General features: G+C 41.4%; 1 protein-coding gene and 1 long non-coding RNA gene across 3 annotated transcripts in view; both read right to left on the bottom strand.

Moving 5' to 3' along the window:
• mtif2 (mitochondrial translational initiation factor 2) overlaps positions 1-7809 on the bottom strand; it is a 63786-nt gene extending 55977 nt beyond the window's left edge. The window contains exons 1-5 of one of the 2 annotated variants that reach the window (XM_077013693.1): positions 7728-7809; positions 7167-7323; positions 6747-6879; positions 6449-6620; positions 5872-6032 (exon numbers count right to left, since the gene is read on the bottom strand). In XM_077013693.1, the coding sequence (XP_076869808.1) occupies positions 5872-6032; positions 6449-6620; positions 6747-6879; positions 7167-7319 (619 nt within the window). In that variant the 5' untranslated portion in view covers positions 7320-7323; positions 7728-7809. The remainder of the gene's footprint in view (positions 1-5871; positions 6033-6448; positions 6621-6746; positions 6880-7166; positions 7324-7727) is intronic. The other variant, XM_077013694.1, reaches the window with a different exon arrangement.
• Positions 7810-14012: 6203 nt separating this feature from the next.
• On the bottom strand, positions 14013-20083 carry LOC143521134 (uncharacterized). The gene is made up of 6 exons (XR_013132658.1): positions 19747-20083; positions 19408-19541; positions 17660-17789; positions 16604-16897; positions 14864-15659; positions 14013-14733 (listed from the first exon to the last, which is right to left on the bottom strand). It is a non-coding gene; the product is annotated as an uncharacterized LOC143521134 (long non-coding RNA).
• Between the last annotated feature and the right edge of the window lie 950 nt (positions 20084-21033).

Raw genomic sequence — 21033 nt, 5'->3', positions numbered from 1 at the left:
TTGCAGACCTCCTCGCCGGCGCCGGGACTCCAAAAGCTCCCGGACGATGTACGCTGGACGACCGTCGATTTCCAGAGGGTCCGGAGGTTTATCATACACAGGGGGCACGGTGAATGGGCTGTAGTGAACCGGTTTCAGGAGAGAGACGTGGAAAACAGGGTTAATACGGTAATGTGACGGCAAAAGAAGCTTGTAGGTAACGGCATTAACTCTGCTGAGCACTTTAAATGGACCGATATACCGTGGACTGAGTTTTTTACATCGTTGCTTCAAGTTCAGGTTCTGTGTCGACAGCCATACTCTCTGTCCCGGGTGGTAAATCAATGCGGGGAGACGACGACGGTTTGCATTGAGCCGGCGCGTGTGTAGGGCACGCCGCAAGTGTACATGCGCTAGCTCCCATGTACGGGCACTGTGTTTAAACCATTTGTCCAGGGCGGGGACATCAGCCGGTGTCTTGTCCCACGGGAAAAACGCAGGTTGGTAACCGTATACACATTGAAAGGGTGTGAGTTTGGTCGCGGTGTGTATAATGGAATTCCGGGCGTACTCTGCCCATGGGAGGTATTTATGCCAGTCGTGTTGAGAAACGCAGTACTGTCGGAGAAACCTCCCTAACTCCTGATTGTAACGCTCAACCTCTCCGTTAGACTGGGGGTGGTGGCCTGAAGTAAGACTAACAGTAATGCCAAGGAGTTTGCAGAACTGCTTCCAGACTCGAGACGTAAACTGTGTCCCTCTATCTGAGACGATATCCTCGGGTAAACCATAAATACGGAATACGTAATGGAAGAGGTTAAGAGCTGTATCCATGGCAGTGGGTAATTTGGGGCAAGGAATGAGACGGCACATTTTAGAGAATCGATCTACGATTACCGTAACAACAGTATTACCTCCCGATGTGGGCAAATCTGTCACAAAGTCAACTGCGAGGTGCGTCCATGGCCGGTGAGGAACAGGTAAAGGAAGGAGTTCTCCTGCTGGAAGTGCACGGGGAGTACGGGTCTGAGCACAAACGGAACACGCCAGCACATAATCACGAACGTCATCCTCCCAGGACGGCCACCAGTAACGCTGAGAGATCAGGTGTCGTGTGCGTGTAATACCTGGGTGGCCTGTGCCCGCCGTATCGTGTGCGAGTTGTAGGATGCGTCCCCGAAGGGATACGGGCATGTATTGTTTCCCCTCCGGACATTCCACCGGACTGGGTTCAGTGCGCAAAGCCTCGTCTAATTCCTCTTGTACTGCCCAGCGAATAGCTGCGAGGAAACAGGACTCTGGCAGAATACGTCCAGGTTCATGAGTGGCTTCGTCCTTTTCGTGGATCCGTGACAGGGCATCGGCTTTGATGTTCTTTGACCCGGGTCTGTATGAGACAGTGAAACGAAACCGGGAGAAAAACAGTGCCCACCTTGCTTGTCGCGGGTTTAGACGTCTGGCTGATTTCAGGTATTCAAGGTTCTTGTGATCAGTATAAACAATGAAGGGGTGTTCCGCTCCCTCTAACCAATGACGCCACTGTTCGAGCGCGAGTTTCATCGCCAGGAGTTCCCGGTCTCCCACGTCGTAGTTCATTTCCGCGGGGGTCAGCTTTTTGGAGAAGTAGGCGCAGGGGTATAGTTTCGGCGGGCTTCCCTGCCTTTGAGAGAGAACAGTGCCCACTCCGACCTCGGAGGCGTCGACTTCCACGATGAACTGGAGTTGGGGGTCAGGAAGGTGCAGAATGGGGGCTGACGTGAACGCCTTTTTGAGGAGTGAGAACGCCTGTTCCTCTTTAGCAGTCCAGGTGAATTTCCGATTCCTCCCCCCCTTTAAGAGATTCGTGAGAGGGGTAGCCAACTCACCAAATCCTCGGATGAAACGGCGACAGAAGTTAGCGAATCCCAGGAATCGCTGCAGCTCTTTCGTGGAACGAGGGGTCGGCCAGTTTAAGACAGCTTTTACTTTCTGTGCATCCATAGAGATCTGGCCAGGGGACAGCGTACATCCTAGAAACGTCACCGAGGAGCGATGAAATTCACATTTCTCCGCCTTCACGTAAAGATTATGCTCACGAAGGCGTTGCAAGACTGCAGAGACATGTCGGCTATGTTCAGAAGCAGACGGGGAATAAATCAGGATATCGTCTATATAAACGAACACGAAGTCATCGATCAGGTCACGGAAGATGTCGTCCATAAACGCTTGGAACACTGCGGGGCTGTTAGTTAGTCCATACGGCATTACTAAGTACTCGTAGTGCCCTCTGGCGGTAACAAAGGCTGTCTTCCACTCATCGCCCTCTCGAATACGGATCAAGTTGTAAGCGCTGCGTAAGTCCAGCTTGGTGAACATATTCGCCCCCATCAGACGCTCTTGGGAGGCTGTGATAAAGGGGAGAGGGTAAGCATTTTTCGTCGTTACGGCGTTTAAGGCACGATAGTCAATACAAGGTCGTAATCCCCCATCCTTCTTTTCGATGAAAAAGAAACCAGCAGCAACCGGGGAGGTAGATGGTCGAATAAACCCCTTCTGCAGAGCCTCGGTGATGTAGGACTCCATCGCCTGATCTTCAGGGCGAGATAGAGGGTAAGGTTTCGTCTTACGAGGTAAGGGGGCTCCAGGCAGGAGGTCGATTGCGCAATCACAGGGACGATGAGGAGGCAGACGACAGGCACTGTCCTTGTCGAAGACGTCAGCGAATGCGCGATACTGCTCGGGGATGACGTCAGAGAGAGGAGTGTCGGGGCTTTCCACCGAGGAGGACCTGAGTGGTAGGTGCATGCACTTACTAAGACAATTCTCATTCCAACGTACGAGTTCTCGCTTCTTCCAGGAAATTTCAGGGTCGTGCATTGATAGCCACGGAAACCCGAGTATGACGGGATCTCGGGGCGTGGATATGAGGAAGAACTCTCTCATTTCACTATGGAACAGACCAACCCGCAACTCTACGGGGCAGGTACGTAGCGTAATCACGCCCTCTCCTATAGGCTGTCCATTCAGCGAATTCACTCTCACGGGGGGATCTATAGGTACAGTGGGAAGGTGTAGGTGGTAGGCGAGGTCCTGGTCTATGAAATCGCCCGCTGCACCCGAATCAACTAACGCAGACAGGTTAGTATTTATGCCGCCCCAAGATACTTGTACGGGTAAGCTAACTTGACTATACTTCAGTAACAATCGGCATGTTAGTGGGGACCTGCCCAGCTGCACGAACTCGTCTGACATTCGAAGACTCGGAGCACATACATGTGGTGCACCAGACGTAGCGACAGGAGCGTCAGTCTTACTGGAGTGGTAAGTCAACAACAACTTGTCAACGTTAATCGACGCTTGGATAAACTCTGATAAAGTGAGGGCTTCACTACGACAGGCGAGTTCAACCTGGACGTCGTCTCGCAGACCACGGCGGAAAACCGTTTTCAAGGCAGACTCACTCCAACCGCTTCCTGCAGCTAGCGTACGAAACTCCCGAGCATAATCGGCAGCACTGCGTTGTCCTTGTTTGAGTTCGTAGAGCCGATCTCCCACATCACGTCCGTCCGCGGGATGATCGAAAACAGCCCGGAACACTGCGGTGAACTGACTCTCCGACTGGAGGGCAGGGTCCTGGCTTTCCCACAACGCTGTACCCCAGGCGCCTGCTACTCCCGTGAGGAACGACAGGATAAAGTGGACTCTGTGTAACTCGGCTTGGAACCGGGCTGGATGATACGTGAAGTATATGGAGCATTGCATGAGGAAATTTCGACAGCGATCAGGAGATCCATCGTAGCGTTCCGGTTCTGCTGCAGGAACACTCACGGAGGTGGGAGCAGAGGTCGTGACGAGGCGGACAGCCTCCTGAAGGGCAGCGATGTTAATTCCCTGACTCCGTATGATATCCGTGAGTTGGCGGACCGTTTCAGTGAGAGTCGCGATGGTTGCTTCTGCTGAATCCATTTGATGGCGAAGTATTTCTATAACGTATTGAACAGGCAGAGAGGGATCCAAATGCGGAAGAACACCGCTTTTATTTAAATGAGACGCTGGTACAAACACAGGCAGGTGAATCACGAGTACTAGGATCAGTAACAGCGTTCTCTTGGCGTGGTCAGGACGGTCCAGGGTCATACCGGGGGAGCAGAAGTCAGGAGGTACAGAGGGGTTAGGCAGGAGACAAGGTCGGGGACGTAAGCGAGGGTCAGGACACAGGAGAGCAGACAGGATATAGAAAGGCTTGGTACGCGGCATGAGTCGGCAATACTTCGCAACTGAGATGTGCTGGTGAAGTGCTTAAGTAAGGCTGAAGGGGGTGTGGTAATGAGGGGCAGGTGAGGTTGATTAAGACAGATCAGGTGGCATTCCTTACAGTATCGAACAGAAAAACTGGGACTTCTTTAAAATAATTAATTAAAAGTTAGTTAAGTCAGATACGCATGGTTTCTATGGGTTCACTGTATCAAAGGAAAGAGTCATGGTTCAGGAGATATAGGCCAAATGCTGCACTATATCACCACCATCAGGCTAGATGCTCACTGTATATTACAACTGCACTACGTGCTAACTGCACATTATATTTTAAGGCAGAAAAATAATACTTACAACAAGAACCAGAACAAGAAGAAGCAGAAGTAGAAGTAGGAAGTAGTTCCAGGACATAAACCCCTAGTTCATGTCCTGGTATTAGTATTATTACTACTAATAATAAGAACAACAAATATAGTCACAAATGACAAAGTTTCTAAGCAAGCTGGAACCAAGGGAAACCTTCAGATATGTTGCACATAGACAACATGCTTATCAAACATGAAACACATTGGACTATGAACAAGTCTCAGATGCTCCTAAAATAAATATTACACACAAGTCTGTATACATTTGGAATAAGTCTGTTTTTGGAATACAGAATAGGTATTTCTTTAAAAATAGAACTTGAGCAAGAATATATTTTGATGCTGTTGTGTCCGCTTATTGGCTAAAATGTAAAATTTTTGTGATACTCTCTGGAGTCGGATGATGTTTACAGGAAATCATCGCAATGGACATTGATATTGTCAGTGAGGAGTCAGAAGAATTGGGTAAGGGTAAGGGTAGTCTCACAAAAGGTATTATACATTTAGATGTCCTCTTTTTTTTAATCAGAGGGTCACTTAAGCCTTTCTTACATTCATTAGGTAATTTGTTTAGAGGTGTCAATTCCAGGTTCAGAGATTAAAAGTCCTCACCAGGATTTTGCTCAGGCTTCCTGGATTGTGTTGATTCCACTAATTTTACCTGGATTGCTAATTAGAAAATCTAGCAAGCCTGAGCAAAATCCTGGTGAGGACTTTTAATCTCTGAACCTGGAATTGACACCACTAAATTTGTTTATACTCTGCCATGAACTGATGTTGGTGCTGGAGATACAGGCTACATTCTACAACATTAAAACAATACAAAGCAAGATTATATGTATAATTTATACCCAAATATGAAGTAAGGCAAGTAAAAAAACAAGCTTATTTCAGCATTTTTATGTAAAATGTTTTAAATTAATGATATATGCTTTTATTGTTGGAAGGACTTGACAATCCTTAAAATACATCCTTTAATTTTAAATACTTAAAAAAAAAACCCTGCAGGTTTCAGGGGAAATGTAAATTAGCTCAAATTATAGGGAGGTATAAACGGAGTGTTTGTATGATTTTTTGTATGGAAGTGAGATAAAGGTAAATTCTGATTAATGTTTAGGAGCTATGGATCAGAATACATTTATGTCATTTAATAGCTATCACTATATTACAAATTTTGAAAGGCACTTTTTGAACAAATTCAATAGATTTTCAATTGTTCATGCTTACTTGGAAACGTACTATATACACAAAGAAGTTATCATTCAAAGGCCTATAAATCCAATAAGAATATTACCCAGAAATGCTCCAATGTGTTGAGTGATGCCTCCTGCCTCTTGTGAAGCTATCTGAGTCTTCCTCAGGCTGTCTAGTAATGTAGTTTTCCCATGATCCACATGCCCCATAATGGTTACTACTGGAGGTCGATTTACTAAGCAAGCAGGATCTGCATCAGGTCTATAAAAAATGATATAAGTCAGGATTTACAAATCATGAAACCTTACAAGAATCAGTCATATACAATATACAATATAATCTTACTGACAATGGTTATTTAAACACAAATTGTCAACATTTTATGACCCAATACCATAGAAAAAGATTTATATACACAAGAGAACGCAAGTTCTTGATCTAATTAAGTTCTAATTATGATATATGGTGCTGATGTTTTGAAGCCTAGTCATGTATCAAGACGGTTTTTAAATCAGATTAAAGCCTTACTTGTTTTGAAAGTAAAAAGTTTGTTGGGCCTCTCCAAATAATTGCAAAGCTTTGCCATTGTTTTCATACAATAATAGTAACGTTATTAAGATTTTTAAAAATTGCCATTTTGTGCAGTGCTTTATGTAGAAATAATACATCCTTCTTACTGTCTCTGGATGTCTTTGTTTTCTCTGACTTTGGTCTCCACTATCTTGGCCCATCTGTATTTCATCCCAGACTTCTTTACCACCTCCTTTACCCACACCTCCTCCAACACAGTGTCTGGCGTTAGATCATCCAGGTCTACAGATGTGTTTAGTAGTGTCTCATATACATGATCTACAAAAGCACAATTTTTTACAGTTTTACAAATCATGTGTTTAAGCCTGTAGCCTCTCATTGTGCATGGGAAACCCTTTTGAAGATTTTGAGTTAAGACTTTATGGAGAATTTATGAACACTAACCTATATTTTTGTTCATAGCATGAGCAAGTTCAGACACCTTCATAGAGTGTTTAATCTCTACTTCCTGCTTCTCCTCCTTCTCCACTTTCACTGGTTTCAGGTTAAACTTTGGAATTTTTACAGAACTTTTACCCTAGACCAAAAATGAACACAAAGTCAATATTAAAATATATCCTTAGGCAGGCAGAAATAGTTTCTATTGTTTATATATTTTTTTCATTTCTCCAAAATACCTGATCAATTGAGTATCTAATTACAAAGCTGTTCATGTGGTGAAACAGGTGTTTTTGATAAGATGAAAAAAGACAAACATATCAGAATGAAACCTAAACCTGAAGAAGAAACAGCTCTAGGACATGACTGTACCTACCTAGTATTACACTATGTTTATTAACTATAAAATTATATATGTTGTGTCACCTGTTTAGCAGACAGGTACCGAGCATGACAGCAAGTGGATGGAACTGCATGAGCCCAGGTAGAGCTGAGAAAGAAAGCAGGGAGGACTGGGACACCAATAAGCCTCTGGGCTGTCAATGCCCTCCCAGTCAAGGTAACCACATGTGTCATCATGGCACTGATAAAACAAACACACAAAACTGGGCAGTGACCAGGAAACAACTGAAAGCAGTTAAAGAGCAGCCACAAAAAATAATTATCATCATCAGCCAAAGAATGCAAATAGGCTGCTGCCAACTTAAGACTATTAGTACACACAATTGCACTAATATCCGCATGAACAACGTTAGAAAAAATTAGTTCCACGCTCAGGATCCTCCATATACGCTGTAGGAAGGCAATCTAGCTAGCTGACTAGCTAACTGCTGCATTAGCGAATGTGTGTTAGAAAGCTCCGACCATTGACTAAGATTCCCTTTGTTTCAGTTAGCCAAAACATGAATGTCGACAAACTAGAAATGGTTACAACGAGCACATGGCTAATGTTAAATTCTAGAACTGTTGTAGATTTACTGAATTTACCTTAGCTTAAAAAGACGCTTTCAATTCATAAGGACGCCGCCATGTCAAATTCCCACTATTCATAGCGAGCTCTTTCTTTTCCCTGTGTAAGCATTTAATTTCAAAATAAAAGTTGCAATAAAGAAGATAAATATTGCAATAAACAAGGGTTCAATAAACAAGAACCCTTACAAATTATAATTATATAATTATAATTATATAGTTATATTTATTTGCAGATGCTAAGACCCAATTTCAGAAAATATTTCTCCTTTTGTCAAAAGTTAACACACAGCAGCCAATGCCACACACACAACTCACAAAACATCTCACACTTTTGGGAAAAGCAAATTATTTAACCAAAACTCTTTCAGTCTCTTGCCAAACCCATATTTTTGCATCCAAACTCTACACACAATTATCAGATGAACAGCCTTTCCTATATGACAACTGATGAACACCTTTCTCATGAAGAACATTCCTAAATGACAACTGATGAGCACTGATAGGGCAAATGTAAAACACTACCAGGTGTTTTTGAGTGTTCAATCTGCTGTAAAGGTTCATCATAGTACTCACAGTACATATACATGTATATTATATACTATAAAATACTTTTATTAACATATAAAACACTGCATGGCTTGGCTCCAGACTATCATGCCCTATCCGGACGGGATTAGTTTTTCAGGGGGACGTCTGTGAAAAATATTTCACCCTTGTACTCAGTGATAAAACTCTTGCATCCGGACAGCAATTGAAAAAACAGGAGGACCCGTGAGTTTTTGGCTTTCTCGGTCACATGACATCGCCTTGTCACGTGATAGCATGTTTAATAATGTCACACTGCCAACTCTGATGATTCCTTTTTAACTTTTAACTTTACTACTGTTCAGTTCAGCATTTAAGATCTCCGTTTAAGTTAAGCTATTTTGTTAAACCAATACAGAAAACACATTATAAAAAATCGCTAATGAATGTAAATAGCTAAATAAATCCGTTAAATAAAATAAAATAAATCCATTAAAAAATCCAGTAAATCCATTTTCGCTCGCCGCTGTCTTTACGTGGATCTCCGTGAAAACGCGCGCCCAACGTGTAACTACGGTGCGTGGCAGTGGACATATAGCTGTTTTATTAAACGCGAGGTGATATGTATAAACTCAGACATGTGGATCCGGACGGGACTAAAATTACCAGACGACCACGGAGTACAGCGAAAAACAGTAGGTAATTCCGCCTGTAATTTTCTCTGAGGACGTCTGAGAAAAACACGGACATGCTCGTTCCGGACGGGATTAAAATCACAGAGGACCCCCCGTAAAAGTGAAAATTACCCCAGGACCCCCTGAGAAACTAATCCCGTCCGGATAGGGCTTTAGTGAACTTATTGAACATTATAACCCAGCACGTTTACTTCGCTCGCAGGACGCAGGGTTATTAACTGTTCCTAAGATCAAAAAGATCACAGCAGGTGGAAGAGCCTTTTCTTTTAAAGCTCCACAATTGTGGAATAATCTTCCTGCCTTTATTCGGGACTCAGACACAGTCTCAATGTTTAAAACTCAACTAAAGACTCATCTGTTTAGTTTGGCCTTTGAATAATCTGTTACATATTTACCACATCACATATCTTTCTTCTCCGAGGTTCACCTGGGGAGTAACACTGCAGTTGGAGCCTACAATATCAGTATCATCGCTCCGACATGGAATGAAAACCTTGAAAAAAAAATTAGATAAAAATGTAAGTCGCTCTGGATAAGGGCGTCTGCCAAATGCCATAAATGTAAATGTAAATGTAAAACCTGGCGTTCATCATAAGACATTTACATTGACAATATCAACACCCAGAACTTTCATTCTAGTTACCTTATACTTAGTCTGGTTGTGTGATTTGCAGTGTTGTATAAAGTATTAGAGACCCATACTTGAGTAAAAGTACAAGTACTCTATCAAAAAATTGACTTGAGTAGAAGTTGAAGTGTTCTTTAAAAATTTTACTTAAGTAGAAGTACAGAAGTATTCAGCATTTTTTGTACTTAAGTAGTGCAAGTAGTTTATTCTAAAATTTATTACTCAAGTACTGAAAGTAAAAAGTATTGTGTTTTGAATTAATTAAAGAAAGCCATCAAAGTTTGATTATCAATTGTTTTTATATATCACTTGCAAATCAAAGATGTCAACGACCACAAATACAAGTGGTCTGTATGTACAAACAAGTAGCAACTTTAAAAACTGGGCTTAACACTTCGTACACAAAAAACATGACCTATGTCCCGCTACGTCATAGGTTTGATGTTAATTTAGTTTTAAAGAAAACGAGGTGTATTTTGGACGTAAAATTTGTCTGTCGGATTCTAAGGGTGAGCCTACTGACCTGTTTACCCTCAATAAATGCCCTCACCCTATAAAAACACTACACTATAAAAATGGGCACATGTTTAGTCAGCATGAAAAGAGACATGGCTTACTGTTGCTAAAAACACATCGGCTTTATGATTGCCAGCTAATGTTACGTGAACACTGCAGCACGTCATGAACATAATTAGGTTAGTTAGCTAATTATGTTAGCTCAAGCTGGCGTGTCACCTGTAGGCCTACATTATATTTATAACTTACATTAATGTGTTTCTTCAAGTTCGAAGGTGAATTTTTGAAGGCCAATATTTCACCCTCTTTAGGGAGGCAGAGATGGCACTTCATCCTATAGGAATTTACTTTCATTCCAGCAAACGCAAACACTGTCTCTAGGTAGGGCCAGGGTGGTCTCCTTCCTCACTCTCACCACCACGATCACGCGATGTTGAAGGTGCCAATATATGGACATTAAAACGCCAACAAGTTTATTATGCAGCACTTATGCAGCTATTCTGCTGTTACCAAACACAATACCATCTCTTTAATGAGATAAAAAGCAAATTATTTGGAATAATTTCGAGTATATGTGCATATGTAAATTAAGCTGAAGGTGCTGGAAAATACTGAAAATGGACCTTCAAAGTGCCGTACAAGTGCATGAATTCCACCTTGTAACTTCGCACGCACAAAAATCGAGAGGTGCAGGACCTCGCGACGCGACCACGCGCGTGTGGCCAACGCGCATGGACGAAGACACCGCGATTGCGTCATTTTTGCCGCGTGGACCCTTGCGGCATTCATATCGAACGCCGTTTGGGTCAAAACGTCTAGAATGACGTCCGTGTTAACACGTCAAATTTGGACGTCTTAAGACGTACAAAAATGCCGTGTTAAGACGTCACTTTTTGACGTCTTAAGACGTTTTAACGTCTTAACACGACGTTTAAAATTGGGTGCTACCACTTCATCAATTGCTGAGGGGAGAAATCCAAACACTGCCAAAAAGCCCCGCCCCCATTGTGAAAGCAGCAAATAGAGCAAAGAGTACACAGAACCCCTTCTCTTTAACCCCTTCAGACCCGAATTATGTTCCAGTAATGAAAGAATATATACAAATGCAATTTTCTGTCTGTAATGAACTCCAAAACAAGACTCAGTAAAAAAAATTAAATATAATACTTTTATAGTAATTTTTTTAATGTCCACTGCAGTGGATGGTGGGTCTTAACTGTTGTAAAGCAATGCTATACAATATGTATAATTTTATGGTTTGTTTGTTTTTCCCTTTTTGAACATAAACCTGATCAATAGACTAAAAATGCTATCTTTTCCGATAGCCGTCGGGTAGCAGGGTTGTTGGTAATTTTGCGATGGACTACATTGTGAGCTTGGAGGGGGGTGGGTCTGGGATGCCAGACTCCACTGATGAGCCTTCTGGAGGTGTTGGGGGCTCAATTCATCGAAACACCAACGAAGGGAGGTGCCTTCCTGATGACCCCAAGGAAAAGCTTGCAAGGTATTGTGTGTGTCCATGTCACTTTGTTTTGAAGGTCAGTCCAGGTTTGTTTGGTGGTCTGAGTACTTGGCAGTTGAGGCAATGGACCATGAACATAGTGCGCTGTGCTTCTGGATCCTTGTCGAGCCAGTATCAGATTGTAGCTGCTGCTGTGTTCTGTTCAAGCAACTAGTGTGTGCATAGGGTGTGTGAAATCTATCTTGTCCAGTAGTATTGTGTAGGTATTATTAGATCATGGTTGTTGGTTGGTTAATACATCCTAGCCAAGCCTGTTGCATGACTCCGGATGTTAGGTGCAGGATTTATCATCTTCCTGTTTTATGTTACTATCCAAGTTTTGGGAACATCTCTTATTATGAAAAAGTAATATATATAACAAGGAGAAATTAGTTGAAATTATGGATGCATGTACGATTCCCAGTACATTCGCAAACCTCAGAACTCCCATTGCAATGTGCAAGCCTACAAGGGCTTCTATTTCATGCACTGATGCACTGCCATCTTCAGAAGTTTTCTGATGACTCTGCAATAGTTGGTTGTATCAGCAGGGGTGAAGAGGATGAGTACAGGACAACGGTGAAGTCACATGGTGTGAGCTGAACCATCTACAGCTCAATGTGATAAAGACAAAAGAACTAGTGGTGGATCTAAGGAGGAACAAGGCACCAGTGACCCCTGTGTCCATCAATGGGGTCAGTGTAGACACTGTTGAGGAATATAAATATCTAGGGGTCCACATCGATAATAAACTGGACTGGGCTAAGAACACTGACGCCCTTTACAAAAAGGGACAAAGTCGTCTCTACTTTTTGAGGCGCCTGAGGTCCTTTAACATCTGTCAGGTCATGCTAAAAGTCTTTTATGAGTCTGTGGTGGCGAGTGCTATCCTCTATGCCGTCACATGCTGGGGTAGCAGACTGAGGAGGGAGGACGCCAACAGATTCAATAAATTAATACGCAGGGCCGGTGATGTAGTGGGTGTGGAGCTGGACTCTTTGGATGCAGTCTCTGATAGAAGGACGCTGTCTAGACTGCATGCCATTATGGACAATGTCTCCCATCCACTACACAATCTAGTGATGACACATAGGAGCACATTCAGTGCTCGTCTCATCACACCAAAATGTACCACAGAGCGTCACAGGAGGTCATTCCTACCTGTGGACATGAAGCTCTATAACTCCTCCCTCAATACATGACACAATACAGGACACTACTGTTTATTTTCAGTTTATTTTTATTTTATTGTTAATTTAATTTAATTTTATTACATATGTGCAATACCTACTTATTTTACATTTTATTTTAAATTCAATATTAGGATGTTTATTCTTTATTATTTTGTACATATTTTTATATTTTATAGAGGTGTTTTATTAAAATAATATGCAAATGGTTGCACTGTAACAAAAGCAATTTCCCCCTGGGATTAATAAAGTATTCTGATTCTGATTCTGATGCATGTTTGTAGCCCCTCACAGCAGTTTTTTCAGCATAGACATTTGTCATGGTGGTCATCAGCTCAAACATCTCTTGTGGAATGTATCATTTGAAGTAAGCATATGGAGTTAATGGTTCAGTGATGTTTGTGATAGGATCTTCCCAAGTAGACGCCACTGGACGTTTGTTCTTTGTCAGGCTAGCATAAGGATCACCTTCACAATATAAAACAATCTCTTCCTAATTTTCCTGCCCTGATCCTTCCTCATCATGTAGTATCTCAAGAACAACGTCTTGTCCTATCACTGGTACTTCCTCATCTCCTGGAATAAATAATAAAAGTAGCTATATGTTCATACATTGTTTTATGGACAACAATGGGAGTGTTGGAGTACCAGTATTTAACAGATAGCTACACTTATCTACTCTTGAGAGACATGCACTCTACATCTTCACCATCATTACTATCCAAACTTTCAATTTCTGATATATTTCTGCTGTCAAATAACTGAAATATTAATGAATTTTTTTAATGGTTCTGATATTCCAAAATTTGTTTTATTTCTTATTTACAGAATGCTTTTGAAGTTTATGTATTCAACTGTAATTTATTTGTTCATTTGTAATAAACATCAAGTGACTGAGACTGCTTGCTTATTCTAAAACTTAGTGTAATGACATTAATTCAAAGTTGTATGTGTGTATGACCTCACTGTCTCAACCAATATTTTTACATTAGCTTCCTATAGCCATATACAAAGAATTAACATGACAATCATAGATTTAATATCAATTTGTTCTGTCTCACTACCCTGGTATCGTGAAATAACTTACACCATTAACAGTTTAGAACATATTTGGTAAAAGTTATACTGCATCAAGATGTGAGCTAGTAGCAGTTTAAACACAACCATGGGTATTGTCTTCTGTTTAGCAAGAATCGTTGGTTTCTTCAAGAAACAGGAGTGGGGATTTCCAAGAATGAAGTCTACCAACACATAGGTTACATACAGAAAAAACCACACCCCTTGAGGTGTTAAAGAATTTACATACAGACATACATTGTCGGGGGAGAATCCCATATGGCAGACTGTAAGATAGCCCCAGCCGGGTGGTTGTTACGTCAAAGGAGCGCACCAAGGTCAAGGGGCTTTTTATTGTCATTACATCTGAGCACAGGTACAGAGTGTGATGAAATTTTGTTCCTCCGGAACCATGGTGCAACACAAATCGACAGTACAACAGACAACAAAGTGCGGCAGGGTAACAAAACAATGTGCAAAATGTGCAATCTCACAGCAAGACATTACAATAAATACAACAGGCCAGAGACAATTGAGACATGGTGTAAAGTGCTGGTGCAGTGCAATGTGGTATGAGATAAGTGATGTACCGTGTCATATGGAACATACATGAACACAGTGGTTCTGAGGTAGTTATTAGGTCCTGTGGGAGAGCAGCAAATATTTCTGGTGGAGGGTTTCAGTGCGTGTGTGGGGACAGCTCAGTGTTGGTGTGTGTCAGTTCAGTGTATGGGAGTTGAGGAGCCTGATTGCCTGGTGAACGAAGCTATTACAGAGTCTGGAGGTGGAGGCTTGGATACTCCTGTATATTTTGCCGGACGGCATCAGAGTGAAGAGACCGTGTGATGGGTGGGTTGGGTCTTCCACAATGCTGGTGGCTTTGCGGATGCAGCGTGTGGTATAGATGTCACTGATCGAGGGGAGAGAGACACCAATGATAGATGCAATCAAGATTAACACAATAGGTAAATAGAACAAAGAGAGGTCTCGCGGGAGATCAGTATAACTGGCATATGTATCATATTTAAGAGAGGAAGTACCTGTTCAAAAATATCAGTTCCCAAACTGTCTCTTGCACTCCCCAAAGGATTTATGTTTTGCCTGAGGTGTCCCAATTGTTCTTCAGTAGGTATAAACTGATTAACAGGGACATCAATTGTTTGAGGCCAGTCAAAGGCAGGCACTCTAGCCCCGTGGCCCTCCGCTGCGGCCGCCCCTGCCCCGTGGCCCTCCGCTGCCCTCAATCCAACTGTTGCAAACGGGTTCCTGACCATCCCCTGGCACTGTCTGTTCATCTGCAAACACACCTTGAATGCCAGTGTGATGTTGCAAATGTTGTGACAGACAACCTTGCACAAAAATCTGATACGGTGACATGTGTTGAGCAGTTCTTAACCTGTGGTGGTTCCACTGACTAACAAACAACCTGAGATCACTTTGTTTATCTCCCTCGGATAAACCGTGAAGAGCCCAGATGTGTATTTCTTTACTGGATTCCACAATTTTCGTTCATTCTCCAGATATACAAACAACGAATGGTAGACGTTTGTAACACCTCTCCACACATCGCCTCACAGTCTCTCAATGCGCTGGTTATGAGTGCTCCTCCCTCGTAAAGCACTTCCCCTGCTTGAGCCTCGGAAGACATCCATAAAGAGACACATCACATTGTTTTCCCCTCCATGGTCACATCTGACCCTTGAAGGGACACCATACTGGCTGACCGCTCCAATGAACAGATCCATTAGAGTGTCACTTCTGTTGTTGTTCGACGCATGAAGGAACACCACAAGTCTGCTGTAACCATCAATACCTCCATGGATCACAATTCTCCACCTAAAAAATATGGAAAAAGATCAGGGAGTGACAGAAGAAGAAAAAACACATTAAATTAAAAGCTATTCACACAAATAGTTTGAATGTAGCTACAACGAGGACTACGCCTCTATGCTATGGTTGGGCTTTCATAGTGGGGGGGGATCACTGCTGCATTCAAATGAATTCACACTTAATATAATGTCATTATTAGTCCCCCAATATCCCCCACTTATAACTAACAGGCATCTTTATATCCAACCAACTTGGGCAAGCATTGTATGTGCAAGAGGTAAACAGTAGTGTTTTTATTCTCCTGTTTTAACACATAACCAAAAATCTTAAATGATAGTTGGGATGATGATTATTTTTGTAATAGTATAAATATTCCAATCCATTACACCAGACTCTTAAATAACAGTTATCATAAAGAGTACAGCAACCATCTTTTATAGCCTTGAATTGGAGGTTGGGTGACTGCTGCCCCTACTTTTTTAATATTCCATTCTTGCAGTTTGGCCTGATTAGGTCCCAAATGAGCCTCCACCTGTTACTATATGGATATAAGTGGTACGCAGTTCAGTAGTTGTTGCTTTTAAAGACTTGACACCTATTGAATTTATGATTCAACAGTTACATTTAGAGCTGTTCCCATCCATTTCTAATACCATCTTGTTCCATTAACCCTGTTCCCATCCATTTTCTAATGTCTTAGGCAAAAACTGCATTTTCTTTGCAACAGATGTACTCTTTGTTCCTTCCTAGACACACAGTCCTGACCTGAACTAATCTAGACACAGACTTTAGACATTTTCCCCATTTACATTGTTGTCATTCCCTAAGATTATACAAGATTGAACTTAACAATACCAACTTCATAATCAAAGAGTTAGCTTTACATTGGCTATTGACACAGTTGGTGCAAATAAATCAACTTAAGTAAAACAGTTTCTATTGCTACTTACTTAATGAGTTTATGGTTTCCATCTATATGCCACAGTGAATTTGGTCCTGCCACTCTGTATGTTCTTCTGTGAAGCCTGTGGGACATAGTCCGGAGAGCAGCACCTTTAGGATTAGTCCTGATTACACTTTGACGAACACGTCGTCTCTGGACTAGGACGCCTTCACCAGCAAACCGAGCCCCAACAGCTTCAGGTCCTATTTCGTCATTGGCAGAGACAATCTCCAGCACACGGTTGTCAAGTGCTTCATCTGATAGAGCTGTGTAACGGCCCCGGAAAGATAGATTGTACTGTCTAGAAACACAAAGTGTATAAGAATGCGGATTAGTTTTACGATAAGGGAAAGACATACTTTCATATACTTTCACATATTAATACTGTGCTACAGTAGTAAAATACAGTCAATACAGTCAACTGCTTTACAGTGAACAAATCATAAATCAGATACTAAAACAAACAGAACTCATTCACATATTTTAAGTGCAATTCCAAAAATGTGGCTAGTAAATTAGAATTTTCAACTGCTGTGTTATATGAATACAAAAGGACTACACTAATACACGAATCATGTATGTTTTTTTCAAAACTGTGATTTTATGCAAATAATTTAAATCAATACAAGCTGCACTATACTGTATCTTGAAGTAGTTACTCCACCCCCTTACTTACTTTAATGTGTTTCCACTTAGAAATTCCTATTTAAATGTCCAAAATACACAAAAATTTGGATGGAGGGGGCCACCACTTTTAATCACAGATCATGCTCCATCATGCACTCTACTCCAGATAAGAGCTAATTAGCACAGGTTTCTGTTAGCTAATGGATCAGAGCTAAGCAGTGTTCTACTGCGAGCATATTAGCTTCCTTGTGATGCTGCATCAGTGTTAGTTCAAGACAGTGACTGTCTTCACATATATCATGTGTTATTCTACATCCAACTGGTGTGCAATTAGATTTGCAGTTCCAAAATTTCGTGTTCATTATTCAATTTGTAGACAGAACAATTCACAAATGTCTCATATAAGTGCTTAAAAAAAAGACCTATCAACACATACCTTAACCGGCATTTCACTGTGCTTCTTGATACACAGTTAAATTATAACATCTGCAACTGTTGTTGTGTTACTTGAAACACTGATCTCCCCACGTGTCCTGCCCTTCGTGGTACAGTGAAACCAGGAAAAGCTATAGTCCAAGAGAAAGTAGCATAGAATTAATAAAAATAACAGAAAATGGAAAAAACAAAATCAACTTCAGATTTGAAATAGAAAAACCAATGAGCCCAAGTAAAATGATTTGCTTTGGAATTTCATATGTTGGTTATACAGTTTATACAGAAATATTTTTGCAAACATTCAATTGCAGTTGTTACTGCTAAGGGTGTCACAATCAGTTAATAAGCTTAAATAACCTTTTCACATTCTATACATTTTAACTACATTTTTATCTATGATAAACGTATTTATGAAATCAGCTGGAGAGCATTTGAACACAACACTGTTACAAAGCTAACTAGAACAATGCATTTCCTGAACGAAATACTATAGGGCTTGAAAAGGTGTGCCCCTTATTAAGTTAGTTACTGTTGACAATTCAACCCTAAGCTAAAAATAAGGGTTGCAGATGTCTGCTTGGTGTATGTGTGTGTTAGTGTGTGGACTGGGTATGAGATATGTATGTGTGTGTGGTGTATATCTGTGTGTGTGTGTGTGTGTGGAGTGGGAATGAAAGGTGTGTGTCTTTGTAGTGTTTATGTGTATGTGGAGTGGGTATGAGAGACCGGTCTTTATGTGTGTATGTGGAGTGGGTATGAGAGATGTATGTATGTGTGTGTGGTGTATATGTGTGTATGTGTAGTGGGTATGGGAGATGTATGTATGTGTGTGTATGTGCAGTGGGTATGAGAGATGTATGTATGTATGTATGTGTGTGTGGTGTATATGTGCAGTGGGTATGAGAGATGTATGTATGTATGGTGTATATGTGTAGTGGGTATGAGATATGTATGCATGTGTGTGTCTGTGTGGTGTATATGGAGTGGCTATGAGAGAGAGATGTAGTGTAATATTATTGGGTTACTGTTTCTTTAAGTTGTGTGTGTGTGAGAAAGAGTGCGCGAGGAGCGAGAATGAGAGAGGAAATTTACTTCTGTTGAGTGAATTCGCTTGTATTAATGTTAAAATAAAAGAGAAGAGTTGTCAACAGTGTGTGCATGTGCGTGTGTGGGGGGAGGGGGAGAGACATTCCTCACACTAACTAATCTCTGTTACTGTGAGTGGAGAAGGCTTGTTTAATGTGATTTGCACACTCCTAACAAACGGTCGTAGTTCGGGACATATTTAACTTATCACTTAACCGAAGAGATTGTATGAGAGAGGACCCCTTGGTGATGATTTTGGTGTAATTGTTTGACCCCAAAATGACAATTCGGATTTTGAGAAATTAACATGGGAGCTAATGGAGCAGTTTTCTGTGCCTAGTGCCAAACAAATGCTCATAACTCGATTAAATGATTAGATATCCCGGCGTGCCAGAAAGGACAAGTTTCTCTCCCATTTAAAATTTAAATGGAGCTTCTAGGTGAAGGTGTAAGGATTTTACAGCAGTTTATCCAGGAGAGTTTTGATAATTTTTCATGCCTGCACACCCTCTAAGTCACACGGTAACTCGCAGTTGTAATTTGAAACCTCCATTCATTTCAATGGGGGGCTTAAACATTTTAAAACTTAAATTCATTCAAATCTATACATCCTATCGACTCAAAAATTACATAGCGGCTGTTTTATTTGACAAGCAAACTTACCATGTTGTTGTTGATTGAACAACATTGAACAACTTCCTGAATTAATTCACTGATGAGTCCAAGCATTATCAGCCACTTCGGCTTCAACCAGTCGGCCACTGGCCCAGCGAATGCTCGAGGCCATAGTCTCCAATCTGTTTCAGTCACATAAAACGTGATATAAATTCACTGTCGTAACATGACCCGTGTTCTCTACTTTCTACTACAAATATGTTGATGAACTCGGTTCAGAATGAAATACAATTCACTTTAAAATATCACGAAGCCACAACTAAATTTATGTGAAGAAACCAGAGTATATCAAATAACTTTTGTACACTGTACTAATTGATAGCATACCTAGTTATAACAGGTTGTACATTATCAAGTTGCTGATCATCCGACGATAAAACTCGTGAACATTCTAAAAATGTTCTACGGCAGTCGTTCAAAAAATTCCTGGAAGCCATCGCGTTCTCTACTCGACCAAATTACCTGCGCAAATAAACCCACATGGACTATTCCAAACACACCTTCACCGCCTCATCTAAGTCACGTGATAGATACGTAGCCCCAGAACCAGCCCACGTAAGGCCCATGTGACCACAACGTAAAGCCCATGTAACCACAACGTAGAGGCCATGTCACCGCAACGTAGAGCCCATGTGACTAAAACGTAAGCCCTACGTCAACAAGGGGTGGGTATATTGGCGGCCACCAATAGTATGGGAGTCTAAACATCTAAACGTCTTTAGACGTCCAAAAGTTACGTGTTAACACGGCACATTTTGTCGTGTTAAGACGTTAAAACGTCTTAAGACGTCAAAAAGTAACGTCTTAACACGGCATTTTTGTACGTCTTAAGACGTCCAAATTTGACGTGTTAACACGGACGTCATTCTAGACGTTTTGAGCCAAATGGCGTTCCATACATTCACGACGTGTCAATTGAACCTAGATTACGAAGATCAAGTGTTGAGTGAAGGCAGCAGCAGAGTAAACGAGACGTGACCGGAGCATGCGCAGTTTTCTCATAAGACAGCCTGATCGCTTGACCCGGTGACAGCGCCAGCTAACATGTTTATAATTGTAACAAGTAACTATACAGCACGTAAAAAATGTATAGGAGTAAAAGTATTAAACTGATGGAAAATATATAGTGAAGTAAAAGTGGAAGTAGGAGAAAAAAATAATACTCCAGTAAAGTAGGCTACAGATACAGCATTTTAGTACTTATGTACAGTAGTGAAGTAGTTCTAATCGTTACTATACAACTCTGGTGATTTGTGTGTAACTTGTGCATTCGTCTGTATAGTTTGGTTTTGTGTAATTTGTGTGTTAACGGGCCACCCAATGGAGGATGGGTTCCCTTTTGAGTCTTGGTCCTCCCAAGGTTTCTTCCTAATCCCCACCATCATAGGGAGTTTTTCCTTGCCGCTGTCGCCTCTGGCTTGCTCATTAGGAATTTGGACCCATAGTATTGTTAACCTTGTAAATCCTGTAAAGCTGCTTTGATACAACATGTGTTGTGAAAAGCGCTATACAAATAAATTTGATTTGATTTGATTCACAAATATACAGGTTATTTATGCATATTCAGTACACTTACACCATAAATGGAAACATGATTACAAGGGGAAGGTTTAC

This window comes from Brachyhypopomus gauderio, chromosome 8 (assembly GCF_052324685.1).
Source record: "Brachyhypopomus gauderio isolate BG-103 chromosome 8, BGAUD_0.2, whole genome shotgun sequence".
Lineage (NCBI taxonomy): Eukaryota > Metazoa > Chordata > Actinopteri > Gymnotiformes > Hypopomidae > Brachyhypopomus > Brachyhypopomus gauderio.
The sequence above is the reverse complement of the archived record's forward strand: the minus strand, read 5'-3'. Positions and strand labels throughout refer to the sequence as shown.